Here is a 19,150-nt window from a genome sequence, read left to right as displayed (position 1 = left end):
TATATAGTCGATTTAACTTTTCAATCTTCAATTTTGTAGAACAAGAAATATCTTCTCAACAAGGTGATCAAACATAATGTGCAGCAAAACGTCATGAAAAGATGCAAAGAAAAACAATCACAAGAAAACACAAAATTTACGTGGTTCAACAGTATGCCCAAGTCCACGGGAGAAGAGTTTTCACTATTTCAATTTGAAGGTTATTAACTCTTCTTGGCCAAGAGAACACAAAAAAACGTAGCTACCTGTAACCTAAACATGTGGCTTATATATCAATGCCACACTACATCAAGAAATTTACCCGTGTGCGTGTCGCGCATATTAGTCATTCAGGGTCCTGTATGATGTCAGAATACAAGACATCTGCATAACAATCTCCAACTTGGCTTGAATTATGCAACCACACGAAGATCATACAAGACATCTTCACACCTCGTGTAGTTGAGGTGCCCAACCACTCCATGGGATACCTCTCTAATCATCAATTGTTGATATTGGCCAAGTCCAAGCAATGCTTGAACTTGGTTGTTGCAACTGACTTTGTCAGCGTATCCACTGCATTGTCATTTGTACGTATTTTATTCAAGTTCATGCTTCCATCTAGCACCCATTCTCGTATCATATGATGTCTCACATCTATATATGTTTTGTCATGGCATTATATACTTATTCTTTACAAAGCGTATGGCACTTTGACTGTCACAGTGTAACAAGACTTCTCCATGCTTCAGCCACATGACGGACCAATCCAGCTAGCCAAATAGGCTTCCTTTGCAGCCTCACCTGCTGCCATGTACTCAACCTCTATCGCAGACAAACTGATTGTCGACTGAAGAGAAGCCTTCCAAGAAATAGGCCCACTTGCTAATGTGAACACATAGCCAGTAGTGGACCTCGTCTCATCCAATTCTCTTGCATAGTCTGAAACTACATACTGTCAACACATCTTCAATTTTGCCCATGCCATACACCAAGCCAAAATCTGCAGTGCCCCATAAGTATCTCATAAGTATCTGAGAATCCACCTCACTACCTTCCAACGCTCTTTTCCTAGATTCGCCATGCATCAACTTACCACGCTCACAGCATGAGTCATATCTAGCCTCGTACAGACTACAGACTAATGCATACATTAGACAACCAATGGCACCCGCATAAGGGAAGTTAGAATGTCTACCCATCTCAAAAAAAGATGGGCACCGGTGCTTACCCACCTTCAAGTGGACCGCCAAAGGAGTGCTAACTGGTTTTGCATTCTCCATATTGAACCTTTGTAGCACATGTTCAATGTGCCTGGCCCCGCAAAAGCCAAAGTATTCACTTTTTGGTCCCGTCTAATTTTTATCCGAAGGATCTTCCTAGCAGTGCCCAGATCCTTTGATGCAGAACGTGCGGCGTGGATCAAATCTTTTATTTTCTATTTTCTATTTTCTTTATTTTATTTGTAGTATTTTTTTAGGGCATCACATCTTGCTCTTTTGCCATGATTTTGGTGTTTTTAGAAAAGTTTTTGATAGGCATTTTACGGATATGGTATAGGTAGATTACGGGATCATCTTAGTCATATTTCTTGCTTTTATTTATGTTGCTTTAGATAAAAGATGGAGAATAATTGTTCAGAAAGTATTTATGGTTGCTATTTTTGGATTTTGGCTATCTATATAATGTAATGGCATGAGAAAAGAAAGAGGAGAATTGAATAAAGTTTATTTTTGGGACATCTCTTGTGAAGAGAGCATTGGCTCTTTCACGTGGATGAAATAGCTTCGCTCCTTTCACGTGCTATGTTGGAGTTTTTCTCCAAACCGTGGCATGGGTTTTCAAACCCCCACGAGATTATTTTAGTTGCTGCTTGTGTTGATCTTCATCTTGGTGTTGCCGCTCCACGCTCCCTGCGTCAGTTGGTATCAGAGCACAAGGGATCTCCGACGAATGCCGACGGAATGAAGAAGTCGTTGCACCTAACGTCGGCCAGCCTGATCTAGCCGCGAAGAACGAAGAACTCCAACAACAAGTGAAGACTTTCACACACAGTTAGCACTACTCGAAGCTCGCATCCATGAGAAGACGGCCATGGATCTGAGAGTGCCTTCGAGAGCCCTTTTCATGGCTATGCATCATGTAAGGGATCATTATCAAAAAAAGAAAAAAAAAGCTTCATATAAGGTATCAAGAAAAGATGAAAAAAGAAACGAAGAATGGAAGGTTGGTGCAACGCCGAAAATCAGATTTTGAGGACGATGGCCTAAACTCGAGGTCGAGTTTTCTTCAAGCGGGGGTGAATGATGCAGAACGTGCGGCTTGGATCAAATCTTTTATTTTTATTTTCTATTTTCGTTATTTTATTTGTAGTATTTTTTTAGGGCATCACATATTGTTCTTTTGACATGATTTTGGTGTTTTTAGAAAAGTTTTTGATAGGCATTTTACGGATATGGTATAAGTAGATTACGAGATTACTATTTTAGGATTACCTTAGTCATATTTCTTGCTTTTATTTATGTTGCTTTAGATAGAAGATGGAGAATAATTGTTAGGCAAGTATTTAGGGTTGCTATTTTTGGATTTTGGCTATCTATATAAAGTAATGGCATGAGAAAAGAAAGAGGAGAATTGAATAAAGTATATTTTTGGAACATCTCTTGTGAAGAGAGCATTGGCTCTTTCACGTGTTATGTTGGAGTTTTTCTCCAAACCGTGGCATGGGTTTTCAAACCCCCACGAGATTATTTTAGTTGCTGCTTGTGTTGATCTCCATCTTGGTGTTGCCACTCCACGCTCCATGCGCCATCCTTCATGTCGAATTCCTGGCTTTACATACATTTTAGCCTATCGACTTCCAGCCTGGTGTTAGTAGCAACTAGCATACAATCAACATATAGGAGCAAATATATGTATCAATCATCATCAATAGCACGATAATAAATACAACAATCAAAGATACTACGTGTGTACCCATTTCGCATCATGAATGAATCAAACCGCAAATACTTCCTAGGTGACTACTTCAACCCATAGAAAGACCACTTCAGTCGACACACATAATTCTCTTTGCCTTTTTCAATAAATCCTTCAAGTTGCTCCGTGTAAATATGTTCCTCCATGTCGCCATGAAGGAACGTCGTTTTAACACCATCTAGTCTAACTCTAGATTATGCCATGTGACTCAACTCAACGAACTCAACTAAGCCCTTGTCCCAAACTAGTTGAGGTCGGCTAATGAATCCTTTAGAAAATCTTCATGAAGAAGGTGAAAAGATCTACCCAGCTCAAATTGACTAAGTCTAATCCTGACACTAGTTGGGTTCGTCTACATGGATCATTTTCTTCCATTCTATCCTATCCAAGGTCATGTTTATGTTCCTAGCCCTCAAGTCTTTCATCGTTGTTTCTACCCAAGTTGTTTTCGGTCTGCCCCTACCACTTTTTACTCCATCAACTTGGGACGAATCACTTCTTCTCACTGGAGCATCCAAAGGCCTACGTGGGATATGGCCAAACCATCTTAAGCGGTGCTCTCTCATCTTCTCCTCAATTGCTGCCACCCCCACCTTTTTACGGATGTCTTCATTTTTAATTCGGTCTAACCTTGTGTGGCCGCACATCCATCTAGATTATGCCATGTGACGAGACCCAATAATACACGGATTGAGTTTGAAGCATCCTTCTGCAGAGATCAGGGAATCAAGCGTCACTTAAATAACCCGGGTACCCCACAACAAAACGGAGTATAATTGAATCATCCTTGCTGGTTTCAATTGATGCGGCTCCAACTGTCACAGTGTTCACTAGTGGCTTGTCCAAGTTTCCAAATTTATGCCCCTTCATCACGACTAGTGCTTCCTTGACAATTTTCATAACTCCTACTGTGTTGTTATGACCGCCACTAGTATCCAATGCCCCAAGAGAAATTAAAATCCGGAACATACTTTACCTTAGTTAAAATATGCACAATTTTGTCATGCATCTTGATTTTTTTCACTTTGTGCATCCTAATAGCTTGGCAGATACCATCGTTTCCCCATGAAAATCACTCCTCCCTAGTATTGATTGGTAAGTATCAAATTAGTCCTAGTTCGGGCACATATGATAGGACCATCCCGAATCAAGAATTCGTGCATTTCGAAAATAGCCCTTATCTGAAGAAAATGAGAAAACATCTACTTCAACTTCGCCAAAATTTTCCACTGCAACACTGACATGATTTGAAGTGTTTTGTTTCTTCTATTCCAAATCTTGTTGACGCTTCCTGCACTCTCTTTTTATGCGCCCCTTTTTATGGAACCAATAGCATTCAATTGTGCTTCCTCATCTTGATTTAGATCAAGATTTAACTCCCTTTTGGCTTTCTACTATGAGAACGATCACGCCCAACATGTTGACACACCACAAGCACATCTATCTTGGATTCTTCCCCGATGGCTTTCATTATCTTTTTACCTGAGAAGGGTTGATTTTACCTCTATTGTGACCAAGGTATCTTTCTTAAAGAGAAGGGACATGAGTCATGACTAAGTGGTCATAGGATCCTGGGAGAGACGCCAAGAGAAGTAGTACTTTAACCTCCTCTTTCAACTTGCCTCCAATGTTTAACAGTTCTGAGACCATCATGTTAAAACTTCAAAGTATTGAGATGTCCCAGCATGCTTGAGTTTTCTTCATTCTAAAGAGCATATAGTTGCTTCTTGAAAAACAACTTGTTGGTTAGCTATTTTTTCCTGTTGAGACTAGAGTTTGCGCCAAACCCGGTTGTAGTCTCTTCACCGATTACATTGGAAACGACCTCATCTGCCAAACACAGACGGATAAGTGTAACCGCCTTCACATCCAACTTTTCACAATCGTCATCACCCATCTTTTACGATTTCTTGTCTTTGCCTAACAAATTCTATAAAATTTTGGCTTTTAATTTTTTTCTACCGAAATTTCTAAAGTTTCGATAGAATTTTGAAAATTTTATGTAGAATTTTGTAAAAATTCAGTGGAAATATTGTAAAAAAGGTATAAAAAATAGAAATTTTGGTGAAACTCCGGCAAAATTCCATAATTTCTACGAAATCTTGTACACTTCTGATTGCATGTATTTTCGGTGTCGGTCCAGACTAACACCTAAATATTTCAGCCGAAATTTAAAACTATGTCTTCACCAAACCTTGTTGAACATAGAGATCTCTTACTCCTGTCTGTCAAGGGCTGAAGTTGCCTGCCCCATTGAATTTCTTCACCTTGAATTTGGCGCTTGGCATCGCTGCAATCGCCCAAAGCCTGACGATAATACCATTTTGTAAAAAAAAACAAGAATACCTTCTCAACAAGGGTCAAATACGATGTGCAACAAAAAAATGCAATGATGCAAAGAAACAAAATCACACAAGAAAACATAAGATTTGTGTGGTTCGACAGTGTGCCTACGTCCACAGGAGAAGAGTTTTCACTATTTCAATTTTAGCGTTACAGACACTTCTTCTTGGCCAAGAGAACACAAGGAAAACCTAGCTACCCATAACCCTAACATGTGGCTTATATAACAATGCCACTACATAAGGAAATTCACCCGGGTGTACGTCGCGCAAATTAGTCCACCAGAGCCCTATATAATGCCGGATACAAGACATTTGCACAACATATTACAACCGATCGACAATCAACTGGGAGATAAGATTCTTTGTACTTCCATTCTCAATGATGATGATGCAAAATTTTCACCCTGATGTATGCACAGTGTAGAAGATATTAATTCACAATCATCAACATGACTCCGGCACCATAAGGGATGTAGAAGATATCATGACCCGATGAATAACATATACAACCAGGTCATGATCCCAATTAAGGGTAGTTTCATCGTGCTCGTCCATGAGAGTTAGGTCATCTCCATCTTCATGATGGGCACCTGAGCACCCCGATCAAGGGGTTTCTAATTAAGACCTATTCTCATCCTCATCAACTTGGTCTGATAAGGTGTTCTGAAGATTGAACGTTCGACGTGGACAATTCAATGATCTGTGAACCGATTCACCACATTTGAAACATTGAACATGGTAGTTTGAGGTTTGGGTCCTAATAGTATAGGGCCTGCACTCAACTTGCCAATAGGTGGTCTCGTGGTTGTACTCTTAGGTGGAAGAGTAAGAACCAATCGACTTGCCACAATCCCTCTATAGGATGAGCTAGGTGGGATTCGGTATACGGCTCACTACTGAGTCAGCTTATCGCCTTCCAACACCAATCGAAAGGCATCGTCTACGTGACCAGGGTATGGAGATTGACTCTTAGATCTGATAACAAAAGCCCGTTAATGAATTGAGCAGTGGTCTGCTCATCATCTTCAATTATGTTGTTATAGGCAGTCAGTCAGGAGGTGTAACTCTTCTGTGTATTCTCTCATAGATTTTGCTCCTTGTCTAAGGCCCAAAAATCTTTAGCATAATTTCGTCTTAAAGTCCGTTGGAAGGTACTTCCTTTTCATCATGTCATTCATCTTGGTCTAGCTGTTTATTTTGGATTTACCTCTTTGAAGTCTCCTAGACTGTGTTTGGTTCAACCAAATGAGGGCAGAACCCATCATTTCATAGTCACAAACCTGACCTTTTTTGTCCTCTGGGAGTTCTTTCCATTCAAAGAAGTGATTGACGCTATCAATCCAATCAAAAAACTCGTCAGGATCGAGGTGATCCTCGAAGTCCCCTATGTCTACTCCAATGCCGTAATCACATGATTTCTCTAAGGCTCTCACGAGTCTATCCTCAAACTAGGGTCAGTGCCCATCGTAGAACCGCCTTGACTCATCATAAGGCTCAAATTCATCTTCAAGATCTGCTCAGCCTTCAGAGGAGTCATCAAGACCTAAATCTAAGCTACTGACCTCACATGATACTAGTGAATTGGTGGGAGTGTAGGTCTATGCATCACAATGCGTCCGGGTAGTACAAGCCCTATGTGTTCATTGATCCGGGTCAGTATGGTTCTGATCTCAGCCAACATGTTGGAGTGCCAATCCAATGAGTGTTGTAGCCAGGCCCCTAGGCGCTGAGCTCGACCAAGCCTCTTATGTGGGGCAATGGCCTGTTACCAATGGTTTAAACGGATTAAATCGACATGCCGGACAAACTTACTGACCCCACCGACCAAAAACCCCTAACCAGAGACTACGATGCCCGAGATGATGAAACTGGCACCTAACTGACCCGGACAAACCCTATGCCTAAGAAGACACTTGAGACTCGACACCAACCTAAGAATGTTCTAACTGATGAAAATGCGTAGCTACACTCTAAGAGGAAATCTATCGATAGCTTCTTGCTTTGGATATGACAAGGAATCGGAGTGTTGGGCTCTAATATCAAGTTCATGCAACTGTTTGGATTGCCGCGATTTACTTGGTTTGGACAATTTATACTAGGGTCTAGGAATCTAGTGACACGTGAAACTAAGAAGCAAACGAGACAGTAAACGGAATAAGGTGGGAGTATAGAATGCACCTTGAGTAGGTGCAAAGATTTACCCAAGGAGAAACAGTTGGGACTGGGCCCTTGCCTAGCTTGGGCTCTAATAAAATTTGGTGCAAGCCTAGGGTTCGCGGGTTCTTTAGAGAATTTTTGGTGCGTCAAGTGTCTAGATTTTCAATTAAAGAAGCACATTCATAAAATGAACAGTTTTAAACATATAAAAATAATCAACTAGCAATCAGGGTTGGCAAAGATGGATAGCATGAGTTATTTCCCTGGCTGGCTAAATTCGCCAAAGTATAATTTGCACACACATAATTATATCAAAGAAATTGATGGTCCAGGTAGCATGAGTTCTTTTGTTTTTCCTTCTACCATTCAGAAAAAAAAAACCTGATCAACTCGACCATCCGTACAAAATGACAGTTGTCCATGAAAGCCTTTTTGCACTTCTTCCAATTTTGCACCACGTACTATTTGGTCGTCCGTGAATGATCATGGTCGACCGTCCAAGTCCAGAATGTGTCTTCGAGTGTTCAAACTCCACTTTAACTTTCTGGACTTGTATGCAATGTCTTTTTTTAAGTTTGATTGGCCTTATTTATTGCTATCCTAGTGCCATTACTCACAAGTACATCGAGGGACTAGTTTTACATTCTAAACTTGACACTTCAAATCTTCAAGAAAATCTTCAAGTCTTCAATCTCCTTCCATCTTGGATCCTTAATGCTTCTTCTTCAACTCCATGGATCTTCATGCTTTGGCTTCATGCTTTGTGCCTCTTGATCCATGTTTCAATTTGACCATTGAAAAGAGATTCTTAAACAAAATTTAAGCACTAGTAAAACAAATAATATAAAGTATCATACTGTGTGTAGTCATCAAAACATGACTTGAGAGAGTGGCCAAGGTTAAACCCTTGGGCTAAAAGAAATCAAGTCTATAAATGAGATGAAACAATAATGTGTCAATCAGGCCCCAATGTGAAATGATGTAAAACAAACAAACTAGGACCTAGAAGAAACTATAACAAAGGTAGGCTGATTAAGGTAAAAGTATGGTAGATGGAGGGCTGATCAATGGAGTAAAAGACAGCAAGTTGTGTCAGTAAGGCAGCTAAAAGAAAGTAGAATTGATCTCACCCGATCAAGTGTGTCACGGCCACAAATCCTGAAGTATAAGAGAACCAAAGAGGTGTTGGAACGATAGTAGAGGCCTCGATACGTCCAGGAACTGTGCCATCCACCGGAGTCTCGTGTAATGATGGGGAAACGAGAAAAATTGGAGTGAGGACAACAAGGTAGATGGGGAAAGCAAAAAGACCGAAAGGAAGGTAAAATAAGTACTGGATACGTTGTAAGCCTGTAACTTGCTGAAAAACAACAGTAATGGAAGTGGGAACAACAGCTACAAAGCTGGTTGTTATGGAGATAGATTAGTAGGGAATGACGTGGACGACGGCTATGGGAGGCTGAAGAAAGAAGGCAGAGAGAGAGAGAGAGAGAGAGGTGTGTGTGTGTGTGTGTGTGTGTGTGTGGGGGGGGGGGGGGGGGGGGGGGGGGCGTAGTTGGACGAGAGATGGAGAAATGAAGAACAGTCAATGAGTGCATACCGATAGCTAGGTGGGAACGAGGCAGCAAGGAGGGGTAGTAAAATGAGAAAGAAGGGAACAAGGAGAAAGAAAAGAAGAGAAACAGAAGCTATTGATGAGAACGAAGGATGAGGGGAGGAGAAGAAAAGGAAGGGAGAAGAGGGGCTGCTCGCCTGCGGCTGCCAATGATGGAGGGCAAAAGTTAATCGTCCAAAAAGAATCTCCTTTAGGGGATTTTATAAGAGGTGTGGTGATTAACTGGTGAGCCCTACAAGGCCACCAATGGGATAAAACAAAGCCACTTAAGTAGGCACATGTGGGTGATGGCATGAGTAAGGGATACCACATCTAGCATAGCAAAACGCCAAAAATTTAAAAAAAAAACATCTAAAAAATAGAAACTAGTCCAAAAATAGAAATTATCCTAAAAATAGAGACTTGCAAGGCTGGATCACATCAGCGTCAAATGGCTAAATTATTTTATTGAACTCAAAAGTCTTGAGCATAAAGTTGCATGACATATTAATTATTATAAAATTAAAACTGGGTTTAGGAAAAGAAAAGAAAATTAAAACACCAGGATTTCGAATAAATTGATTTCCAAATAGAGGTAAGGAAGCTCCACATACAAAAAGATCAGTGAGCTGAGCCTAATATAATATGCACATCATCATAGGACTGTTCATTACATTCAACATCCAAACTTGGATCAAACTGAAAGTAGGGAGGTTGACAATTGTACCATCAACTTCTGCCTTCAACTCATCCATTTCCTTTTCAGCTATCTCGGTTGCTTGTTTGGCTTCAGCATCTTCCTTTTTCACTTCTTGTAACTCATCATCTAAAAATTTGAGAGATGAAACCAGCTTCGTGATTGGTGTCTCCGTGTCACGCTTTTGCTCGTACTCTAACCTGTCAATAAAGTGGTTTCTCATCATGTAACTTCAGGCAATTGAAATTCTACATAAGAAAATGCTCATGCAGTGCTTAATGCAAACAAAATCAACCGAAATGCTAGATTATAATTTCAGTACTACTAGATGATAAAAGATAAACCTAATTTTTCAAATTAGAAGTGAAGCCTTTGGTATCTGTCACGGGCTTAAAGTACTGCTTCAAAATTCTTCTACCTAGGGTCTCACTCCTGCTTCCGAATATTGTGATTTTAAAATGCTGTAAGTCAAAAAAAAAATAGTTATTGTCTACTTCTAGTTGCCAAACTCGCTCCTTCAACTGCCCCAACTTCTGCCTCTTCTGCCAACCAAGGCTTGGAAGTACAGATCAAACAGGCTATCATGCAGAATAGAAACCAACAGACTATGATAAGCAACCATGAGATCGGGAGGTGAAGATGGCTAACGTGCACGGTTAGGGGCGCACAATAGCTCAAGGTCCTCGAGCAGGATTTTTGAAAATCGAAATCGCCAGCTGGAAGAAGGTGGAGAAGTCTGTGTGGCATGGCGGACTCGTATCATAACTTGGTGGGGACCACAAATATGGCACTTCTTGGTGGACTCGATACAAGTTAGGTTATAGGGTAATGTAATGGGGAATGGGGATGGGTAGCATATAACGGATATGTAAGCTAATTCTACTGTATGTGGGGAGTGTTACTGTTGTAGCCTGTTAGGAGACATATTGTCCCTTATTTGGCACTTTTTGGAATAATAAATGTCAATTTTCGAAAAAAAAAAAAAGGATGAAGTTTGAATGCGTACTGATATTTCAATTTTGCCATCTGCTTGCTCAAGCTAAGCCTCCTCTCAGAGAGCTCTTGGGCAGCCTTGAGTTGATTTTCTTCATACTCGCGGATGTTTTTCACTCCAACAGATGCACTGAAGTCCTTGTAGATTCGATCCACAATCTCATTTATCCTCTTCTCAAGCTTCCGGATGTCTTCCGCTCTCTTCGTTATAATTACCTTTAACTGATAATACAGTAACAACCCATCGAAATTAATTAGATGCATAACCACAGTTACCTGGATCATGATGGATCAAGAAACCACCTTCTGAAGTTCAGGTTGGAGACGACTAATCTCTTCCTTAACATTAATCTTTTCCTGATTCAATTTTGAAAGCTTCTCCTGAATACTTTTCTGCAAGAGAATGCTTCCAAGTAAACTAACAGAACAAAAGTTTCAGCTCTTGCCAGAAGATGTTACATAAGAAAATGATATGTTTAACGAAATATATATGTGTGTGTGTATGCATGCATATCTCCATAAGAAGAAACCCACACAACCAATATACAAGCACAGAAATGAAAAGGCAAAAAATGAAATACAGCAAAGTCGAATAATGATGATCCAAAATCACAATACTAGATCTATTTATTTTATTTTATCTTGAAATAAGTAATAGTATCCACAAAATTGCAATATGCGTGGGCCTTGTTAAGCATGGTTTTAAATTTCAACCGGAACCAAAACAAAACGGCTGAAATGTTTCTATTTTCATCCCCAACAAAACACATACCGAAATCAAAACGCATAGCGAAACCAAAACCACAAGTGTATTAGTGGTGTACTATACCAGTATGCGTTAAAAAAATATGTTTATATGAATTGCATGTGAAATGTGGTGTATGTATTCTGTATAAATATTTATATACATTACATGTGAAATGTAGTATGCACTGAATTGTCAAACTTACACGACAGCGCAGGTCACTAGGTGTTTGATGTAGTAAAACCATTAAGGGGTTTTTATGAATAGAAATAGTTTAGATCAGCTGATAGTGGACGATTCTCTCAATCTGATAAGATGGCTTAAGGGTTCTATGGTTCCTCCGTGGAGGTTTGCTCATTTGTTTGACGAGATTAGAGATAGAGTGGAAGGTTCTCTTGTTTCCTTTGTTCATGTCAGAAGATCAGCAAATGGGGTTGCAGATAGGCTAGCAAGGGAAGGAGTTAACAGACAGAAATTTCAATTGTTCGATTTCTTGCCTCCATAGCAAATGTTAATTTGGGTGTATTTTTATTTTTTATTTTATCTTCTAATTGGCTGTAATCACTCCTAGTTATGGGTGGACTTTCTCAGTCTTCCCTTCTCTATTAATGAAAGCTACGACCATTCAAAAAAAACCATTAAGGGGTTTTTCTCTTATGTAATGGTTTTTAGTGTATTTGTTCTGCTTATTCTAGCACGTCCTGAAGATTCATTTAAATGCCAATATTTTGCATACATTCCCATACATTTTCCTACTTTTACGGGATTTCCACTAAAATTTGCATCAGGACATGTTTCCATTTCCATCACGACCAAAGCACAGGCCGAAACTGAAAACTTAAATGTCAATATTTTGCATACATTTTCCTACTTTTACGGGATTTCCACCAAAATTTGCATCAGGACATGTTTCGATTTCCATCACGACCGAAGTACAGACCGAAACCGAAAACTTAAACCTTGAACAAAGGGTGGTGAAACTTGATGAGATAAAGAGAAGGGAGAATGAAGATGAGAGACTGAAATGTCGGGTTATCACAATGGAATTTCATGGGAATGTCCACTCTTACTCTCATATCTGCGAGGCTTAGGTGTCGATTCTGTTTTGTTCACCGTTTCATTTTGGTCAGTGAAACGGAACGTTTCGGTGTTTCAGCTGTTTCGGCATTCATTTCGTAAAAGACGCTAGGAAACCAAAACAGGAGTAAATGCTAAGTTAGAGTTATGGAGAACTACTTTGGAATCCAAGGGTTTTAGACTGGGTAGGACTAAGACAGAATATATGGAATGCAACTTTAGTAATGTAAGGAGGCGGGACGAGGATGTAGTAAATATGTGCTTTTAGGAGTGAGTTCTACCCGGTTAAATTCCCTACAAATGGTATCAGAGCTAGGGCGTAGTAACTCCCGGGAAGATCTCGGAAACCCCGGTGTGCCTCCGAGGATGGTGGAATTCCCTCGGAGAAGATCTCGTTGTTCCCACGTTGCCACCGCGTGGAGAGGCGAGATAGTCCACGTTGCTTCAGTGTGGAGGGGGAGATTGATGGGGTTCCACGCAAAAGCAATAGTCCCACATCGGACATGTGAAATGGATGTGGATGGGTTATAAGGGAATGGGCACCCTCGCTCTAACAGCTAGCTTTTAAGGGTCAGTTCTACCCGGTTAAATTCCCTACAATATGATTGGCCAGGAGGTACGTAAGAGGGATATCTTTCACTATCTTGGTTCAATTCTACATAAGGAAGGAGAGATTGAAGAGGATGTAAACCATAGATTAAGAGCATTGGTTGAAGTGAAAGCTTGGCTCAGGAGTTCTATGCGACCGTAAGATCCCACCAAGTTCAAGGGAAACTTTTATAAGACATTTGTGAGGTCAGCCATGCTGTATGGCTCAGAATGTTGGGCCACCAAGAAGCAGCATGTGCATCAGATGAGTGTAGCGGAGATGTGAATGCTTAGATGGGATGTGCGGCCACACAAGGTTAGATAGAATTAAAAATGAAGACATTCGTAAAAAGGTGGGGGTGGCACCAATTGAGGAGAAGATGAGAGAGTACAGCTTAAGATGGTTTGGACATATCCAACGTAGGCCTTTGGATGCTCCGGTGAGAAGAGGCGACTTGTGCCAAATTGATGGAGAAAAAAGAGCCAGGGGCAGACCAAAAACAACTTGCGTAGAAACAGTTAGGAAAGACTTGATAGCTAGGAACATAACAGATAGCATGACCTTGGATAGGATAGAATGGAAGAAAATGATCCACGTAAAGAACCCAACTAGAGCCAGGATTAGAGCCTGGTAGATTCCTTTCACCTTCTCCATGAAATTTTTCTAAAGGATTCATTTAGCCGACCCCAACTAGTTTGGGACAAAGGCTTTGTTGAGTTGAGTTGACTTGAGTTAAAAAAATTTAAAAATCCAAAAAAATCAAAATTTTCTAAAAAAAATGGAACAACAGGGTCATCCTCTGCAACCCCATCCATCATAACATCAAGGTTGTAAATATCCAACATTTACTTCAAGGAAATCACTATGAGTTGAAATACTAGTGTTAGAATAGTAGCTGACTAGATGAAAAAAATTTAGAGACTAAATTATGAGATTTCTTTTACCGGGCATTTGGGATTTAATAATGTTTAGACATGATAGAATTTATAAATATTTAAAATAGTAAAAATACCAGATTGGTTAGACTTTTTTTTCTTTTTTAGAATTTTATGCTGAGAAGGGGCAAGAAGAATAGAAGAAGAAAAAAAGGTATTTCGTCTGAAAAATGGCATTACGCCATGTTTACGCACGAAACACAGTGTTTTTTTGAAACACGGCAAAAACGCCAGACAAAATGGAACATACCCTTGTTCCGTTTTGGTTTTTCGGATGAAATGAGATGTTTCAACCATTTTGGCTGAAACAAAACGAAATCGATAACTATGAGTATCTAACCACAAAAGCTCACAAGTCGCATGACTAAATACCCTGTGCTCTACACTAAATTTCCCCTCCACAGCTTGTTTCTTACTCTTCCACTCACCTAGATTACTTTCAACAAAAGTGAAATAGACACAACCAGATCTGTCACTTTGAAAGCCCACCCAATCAGAATTTTTGTATCCCTCTATAGTCAGATGGCCCCTAGGAATATAGAATACCTTTGACATCTGTTCCCTTCAAATGTCATAGATCCTCTAAACTGCTTCTGGATGCGTAGTCCAAGTAGAGTGCATGAACCTAAAACCATACTTACTGCAAAGCCAATGTCTGATCCATTAATGGTGAAGTAATAAGCTTCCCAACCAATCTCAACCTCTCACTGATAGGTCAGTGAGAGGTTCCTCATGTTGATCATCTAATATATGGTTTGGTTTCATAAGAAAATCCGCTGACTTTGCTCCTAACTTACCAGTCTCTTGTAAGTTGTAACATGCCTAGAAGATATCTCATTTGAGATAGGAAGATGCACTGCATAGATCTGGCCACTTCAATACTAGGATATACTTTAGAGAATCAAAATCTTTAATATTGAATGTCCACCCAAGATTATCTTTAAGATTTGTTAACTAACCAACCTCTCCAAAAGCTTAAGCTGTTGGAGATAGGCGTTATTTATCTTTTATACTTTAACACTCCCCCGCACGTGTGGCCCACTTGGCAAACACGTGGCACATGTGGTCCCACTTTGGGCTGACCATCGCATGTGGATTTTTGCTATCCGGGAGGTTTGAACTCAAGACCTTTGGCTCTGATACCATGTTAACTAACCAACCTCTCCAAAAGCTTAAGCTGTTGGAGATAGGCGTTATTTATCTTTTATACTTTAACAAGATTTTGTATATCTCCAACTTATCTGATGCAGATAGGATAATCTGCACCACTCCTCTTGAACCCTATATGAACCATAGTTGAACTAAATTTGTCAAACCATACCCAATGTGATCATTTGAGAGCGCAAATTGTTTTCTTCATCCTACAAACTTACCCTCTCCTCTCAGGCTGAAAACCAGGTGAAAGATCCATGCAGACTACTTTTTGCAGGTAGCAATGAAGGAATATTCAAGGTTTCAAATTTCGGTTTCGGTAACGGTTTCGGTTGGCACGGAAACGGAAATATTTCGATTTCGGTGGAAAATGCAGAAGCATGAAGCGGTGACGACATGTTAAGGGAAGCAAACTGGAACCATATGAAAGTGAAGTTAAAAGTTAGAGAAAATACAAATAATCTATTCACAATGTTTCCCAGATCTAAAAATAAGTACATCCAACCACCATAAGTAAATCCAAATTCCAACCAAGTGTAAACGTGAAGTAAGCATTGCCTACAATTAATATGAAGTAAACATACTGCAAGTGTAAAAGTGAAAATTGGTTACAGTAAACATGAAGTAAAACTTGTGAACATGACAACTAAAAGTAAACATGAAATAAACACCACAGTGCAAATTGTATAAAAAAAACATGAAACAGAAAAAATTCTAAATTTTAAATAAACATGAAGCAGAAAAATGAAAATTTGCTTACTGTAAAAACTAAAAACTAAAAACTCACTGTTTTTTTCTTTCTTTCTTCCACTAATTCTACATGGTGAAAATCGAGCGCAAGACGATCAAGACTAAAGAGGTCAAAATAGAAAAAATAGAGAATAGGCTTTAAAAGAAAAAAAACACGAACTCATTTGCTCCTGAGACGTCATCTTTATGGTTGTCCCTGTTTGAATTGGTGAGTGTGCTTCATTGCTGCCCTATTGCTGTTGTGTTGTTTTCATGAGCAGTTGCTCTCTTGCTGACCTGGTTAACTACTCAAGCGTATAAGGTTGGTTGAGATTAGTTGCTGCTCGTTTGTGATTTTCTATGTTTTTCAAGTGGCTGTCCTTCACTTGAATGTCTATAATGAGTAAAGATAAGCCTAGTTTTCAAAACATTACAGAGTTACAGGAGGTGCAACTTACAAAAGTTGAGTTAAATGGGCCAAAGAACCCCCCCCCCCCCCCCCCCCCACACACACACAAATGGGCTCAGTTGGTAACAGCAACCTTCGTACAAAGGGAAAGTTAAAAAAAGTAACATGGCAAATATGAAAACGGCCAAGAGAATGAAACTGCACGGCAGGTCAGTACAAACATGATGTTCCTTGGCAGACCTAAGGAGGTTTGGGAAACTACACGAGACAGTATTACTATTATGGTAATACATCGTGTGTGTACGAGATATTTGAGGATTTATTTTTGTTTCATCAAAGAGACAGGATCATGAGTGAGTACTATAGTTCAAATAATTGTATGCAGGAGGATTTGAATGTGTATCTCAATAACTACGAAACTAGAACTTCTTAAAAGGCAACAAGAAGAGTTTAAAGTTGCAAAGTTCCTTTCTAGACTTTGAAGCTCAACTTTGATGGATCTAGTTTTGGGAATCCTGGACCGGCCGGTATTGGTGGTGTATTGTGAAATGAGATCGGGGAGGCGATTTGGGCCTTTGCAGGTCCCATTCGAGAGGTAGATGCTTCTGAGGCCGAAGCGAGGGCAATCCATCAAGGTATAAAACTGTTAGCCAAATGGATAATGCGGTGATTGAAGGGGGCTCCCTAAATGTTATCCGTTGGCTCAAAGGCTCTCACCCCTACCATTGGAAATTTGATCTGTACTTTGATGAAATGAGAGATTAGGTGGGAACATCCATCATCATTTATCAGCATATTCAACAATCCGCTAATGGGTTGGCCGATAGTCTTGCTAGAGAAGGCGTTTCTAAGGAAGCTTTGGCGCTTTTCGATTCTCTTCCTCCTTGATATTGTACTCTATTTTCTTTTTTATTTTCTTTCTCTACCCTTGCTTGGTGTTGCTCCTGTATTGACCATCTCAGTCTCCCTTCTACGGAATAAATTGGCTACCATTCGAAGAAAAAAAGAGTTCCGTTCTAGACTAGGTCTGGAATTCCATTCCATTTGTGGACAGATTCTAGCCAGCAAAGAGCTTCTCTTTGAATACCTTGTATTATCAACTCCAATGAGTTGGGATTTTTAGACCTTCACATCTTAGCATTGAAGAGGAGGCTAGCTTGGCATACTCGGGCAGAGGTGAAAGTAGCAGACGTGCACATTTTGGTAAAGGACATGATCGAGAGTCAGTGGGAAGATTTGGAAGTGGTCGAGGACAATGTAGCAGAATACGTGTGCACATTTTGTGACATCAAATCATACATCTGATAGGTGCAAGGACAAATTCGAAAAACTGATGTGGGCGAATCAGGACCCAAAACAGCTGATGGGGATGATTATTCCCAGCATGCTCCCATTGATAATCAGCCGCATGATACTCCCATCAAATCATACATCTTTTACTTTATTTGGAAGAGTGAGTGGTCATTTGTGTTTCCCATTAAGTTTATTTCTATCAATGTGTAAACGTTTCTTTAACTGAAAAATAATAAAATTATGGCAATGAACTGAAACTCACTCCCATACATATCTCTCCCATTTTTATTCTTTTCTTCCTCTTCCATTATTCTGTGTATTGTATCTTTATCTATCAACCTAACATATTAAACGCCTGAAAGAAGAAATATTTTAGGGTATGCTATTGGCACTAACATATTTTACTAATTGCACAAACTCAGCCTGTCTTTTCTTTTTCAATTGACTTCTGAGAGCTTTTTGGGAACTGTAATAACTTTTGATAGCAGTTTAAATAATAAAAGACAAGATGAGTCCGGGCAATTATCAAAACATGGCAGTGCCAATATCAATTGCCATATTTTATACCATATATATCCAAGGAATTGTAGTTAGACAGTTCATATTGACTAGTCTTGTTACAACACATCATGACTTTTTATACGGTGTTCGCATGTAGGTGTAAGTATTCTTTTTTTTTAAAACAGAGGGGCCCACATGGTTTGATGATCCAAACCATTCATTGGTTGGACCCTGACTTAGATAGGCCGTGGACCAGAAAATCATCTCGATAGGATGATCCTAACCCTCCGGTCTGTTGAGTGACGGCACACTATAGAAACCTCTACATATTGGAGGGTTAGAATCAACCTATAGAGATGATTTCTGGGGCACGGACTACCTAAGTCGAGCCCAACAAATGAATGGTTTGGATCATCGAACCATTTGGGGCCCACTGTATCTTTTTTGGGAAAAAATACTTGCAGCTTAGTACGGACACCATCAAACTCGATATATCATCAGTAAAGTTACAGTTCTTTACCTGAACAATTCTTAACTCTTACCTGACATGACAGCTAAATATTTCATATTTCCAAACTATAGGTTCATTTTGTTTACCATCTCAACTTCTGCGTACTGGATCTTCCTTTCAAGTCCAGTGATTGTCCCAGATGCTTCAGACTCTTTTATCTGCATTTCTCTAATCGATCCAAGCTCTGCCATTTCAGATTCAAGCCCATCTTTCTTTTTCTTAAGCCCTATGAAATAATGAAAAAATCAAAACTTGAATATAAGGAGAGAACGAAAAACTGCTGTCAAAAGAGAAAAAGAAGAGAAGGGAAACCTTCAATTGTTTTATCATCCCACTTATGTGATCTAGCTTCCATTCCTCCACTGATCCCACCAGTCATTGTGCCCGACTTAGTGAGGAGGATCCCATCAATGGTTACCACTATACATTGAAACCACTAAATATTAGCCTTCATAAATTGCAAGA

General features: G+C 39.7%; 1 protein-coding gene across 1 annotated transcript in view; it reads right to left on the bottom strand.

Moving 5' to 3' along the window:
- Positions 1 to 19,150, bottom strand: part of LOC143858408 (structural maintenance of chromosomes protein 1-like) — a 58,286-nt gene that overhangs the window by 16,079 nt on the left and 23,057 nt on the right. The window contains exons 9-13 of the mRNA XM_077369062.1: positions 18,998 to 19,105; positions 18,772 to 18,911; positions 11,048 to 11,137; positions 10,758 to 10,966; positions 9,782 to 9,951 (exon numbers count right to left, since the gene is read on the bottom strand). Coding sequence (XP_077225177.1) covers positions 9,782 to 9,951; positions 10,758 to 10,966; positions 11,048 to 11,137; positions 18,772 to 18,911; positions 18,998 to 19,105 — 717 coding nt within the window. The remainder of the gene's footprint in view (positions 1 to 9,781; positions 9,952 to 10,757; positions 10,967 to 11,047; positions 11,138 to 18,771; positions 18,912 to 18,997; positions 19,106 to 19,150) is intronic.

The sequence above is a fragment of the Tasmannia lanceolata genome, unplaced genomic scaffold, assembly GCF_043159265.1.
Source record: "Tasmannia lanceolata isolate RefF3 unplaced genomic scaffold, GAP_Taslan_0.1 ptg000026l, whole genome shotgun sequence".
NCBI lineage: Eukaryota > Viridiplantae > Streptophyta > Magnoliopsida > Canellales > Winteraceae > Tasmannia > Tasmannia lanceolata.
The sequence above is the reverse complement of the archived record's forward strand: the minus strand, read 5'-3'. Positions and strand labels throughout refer to the sequence as shown.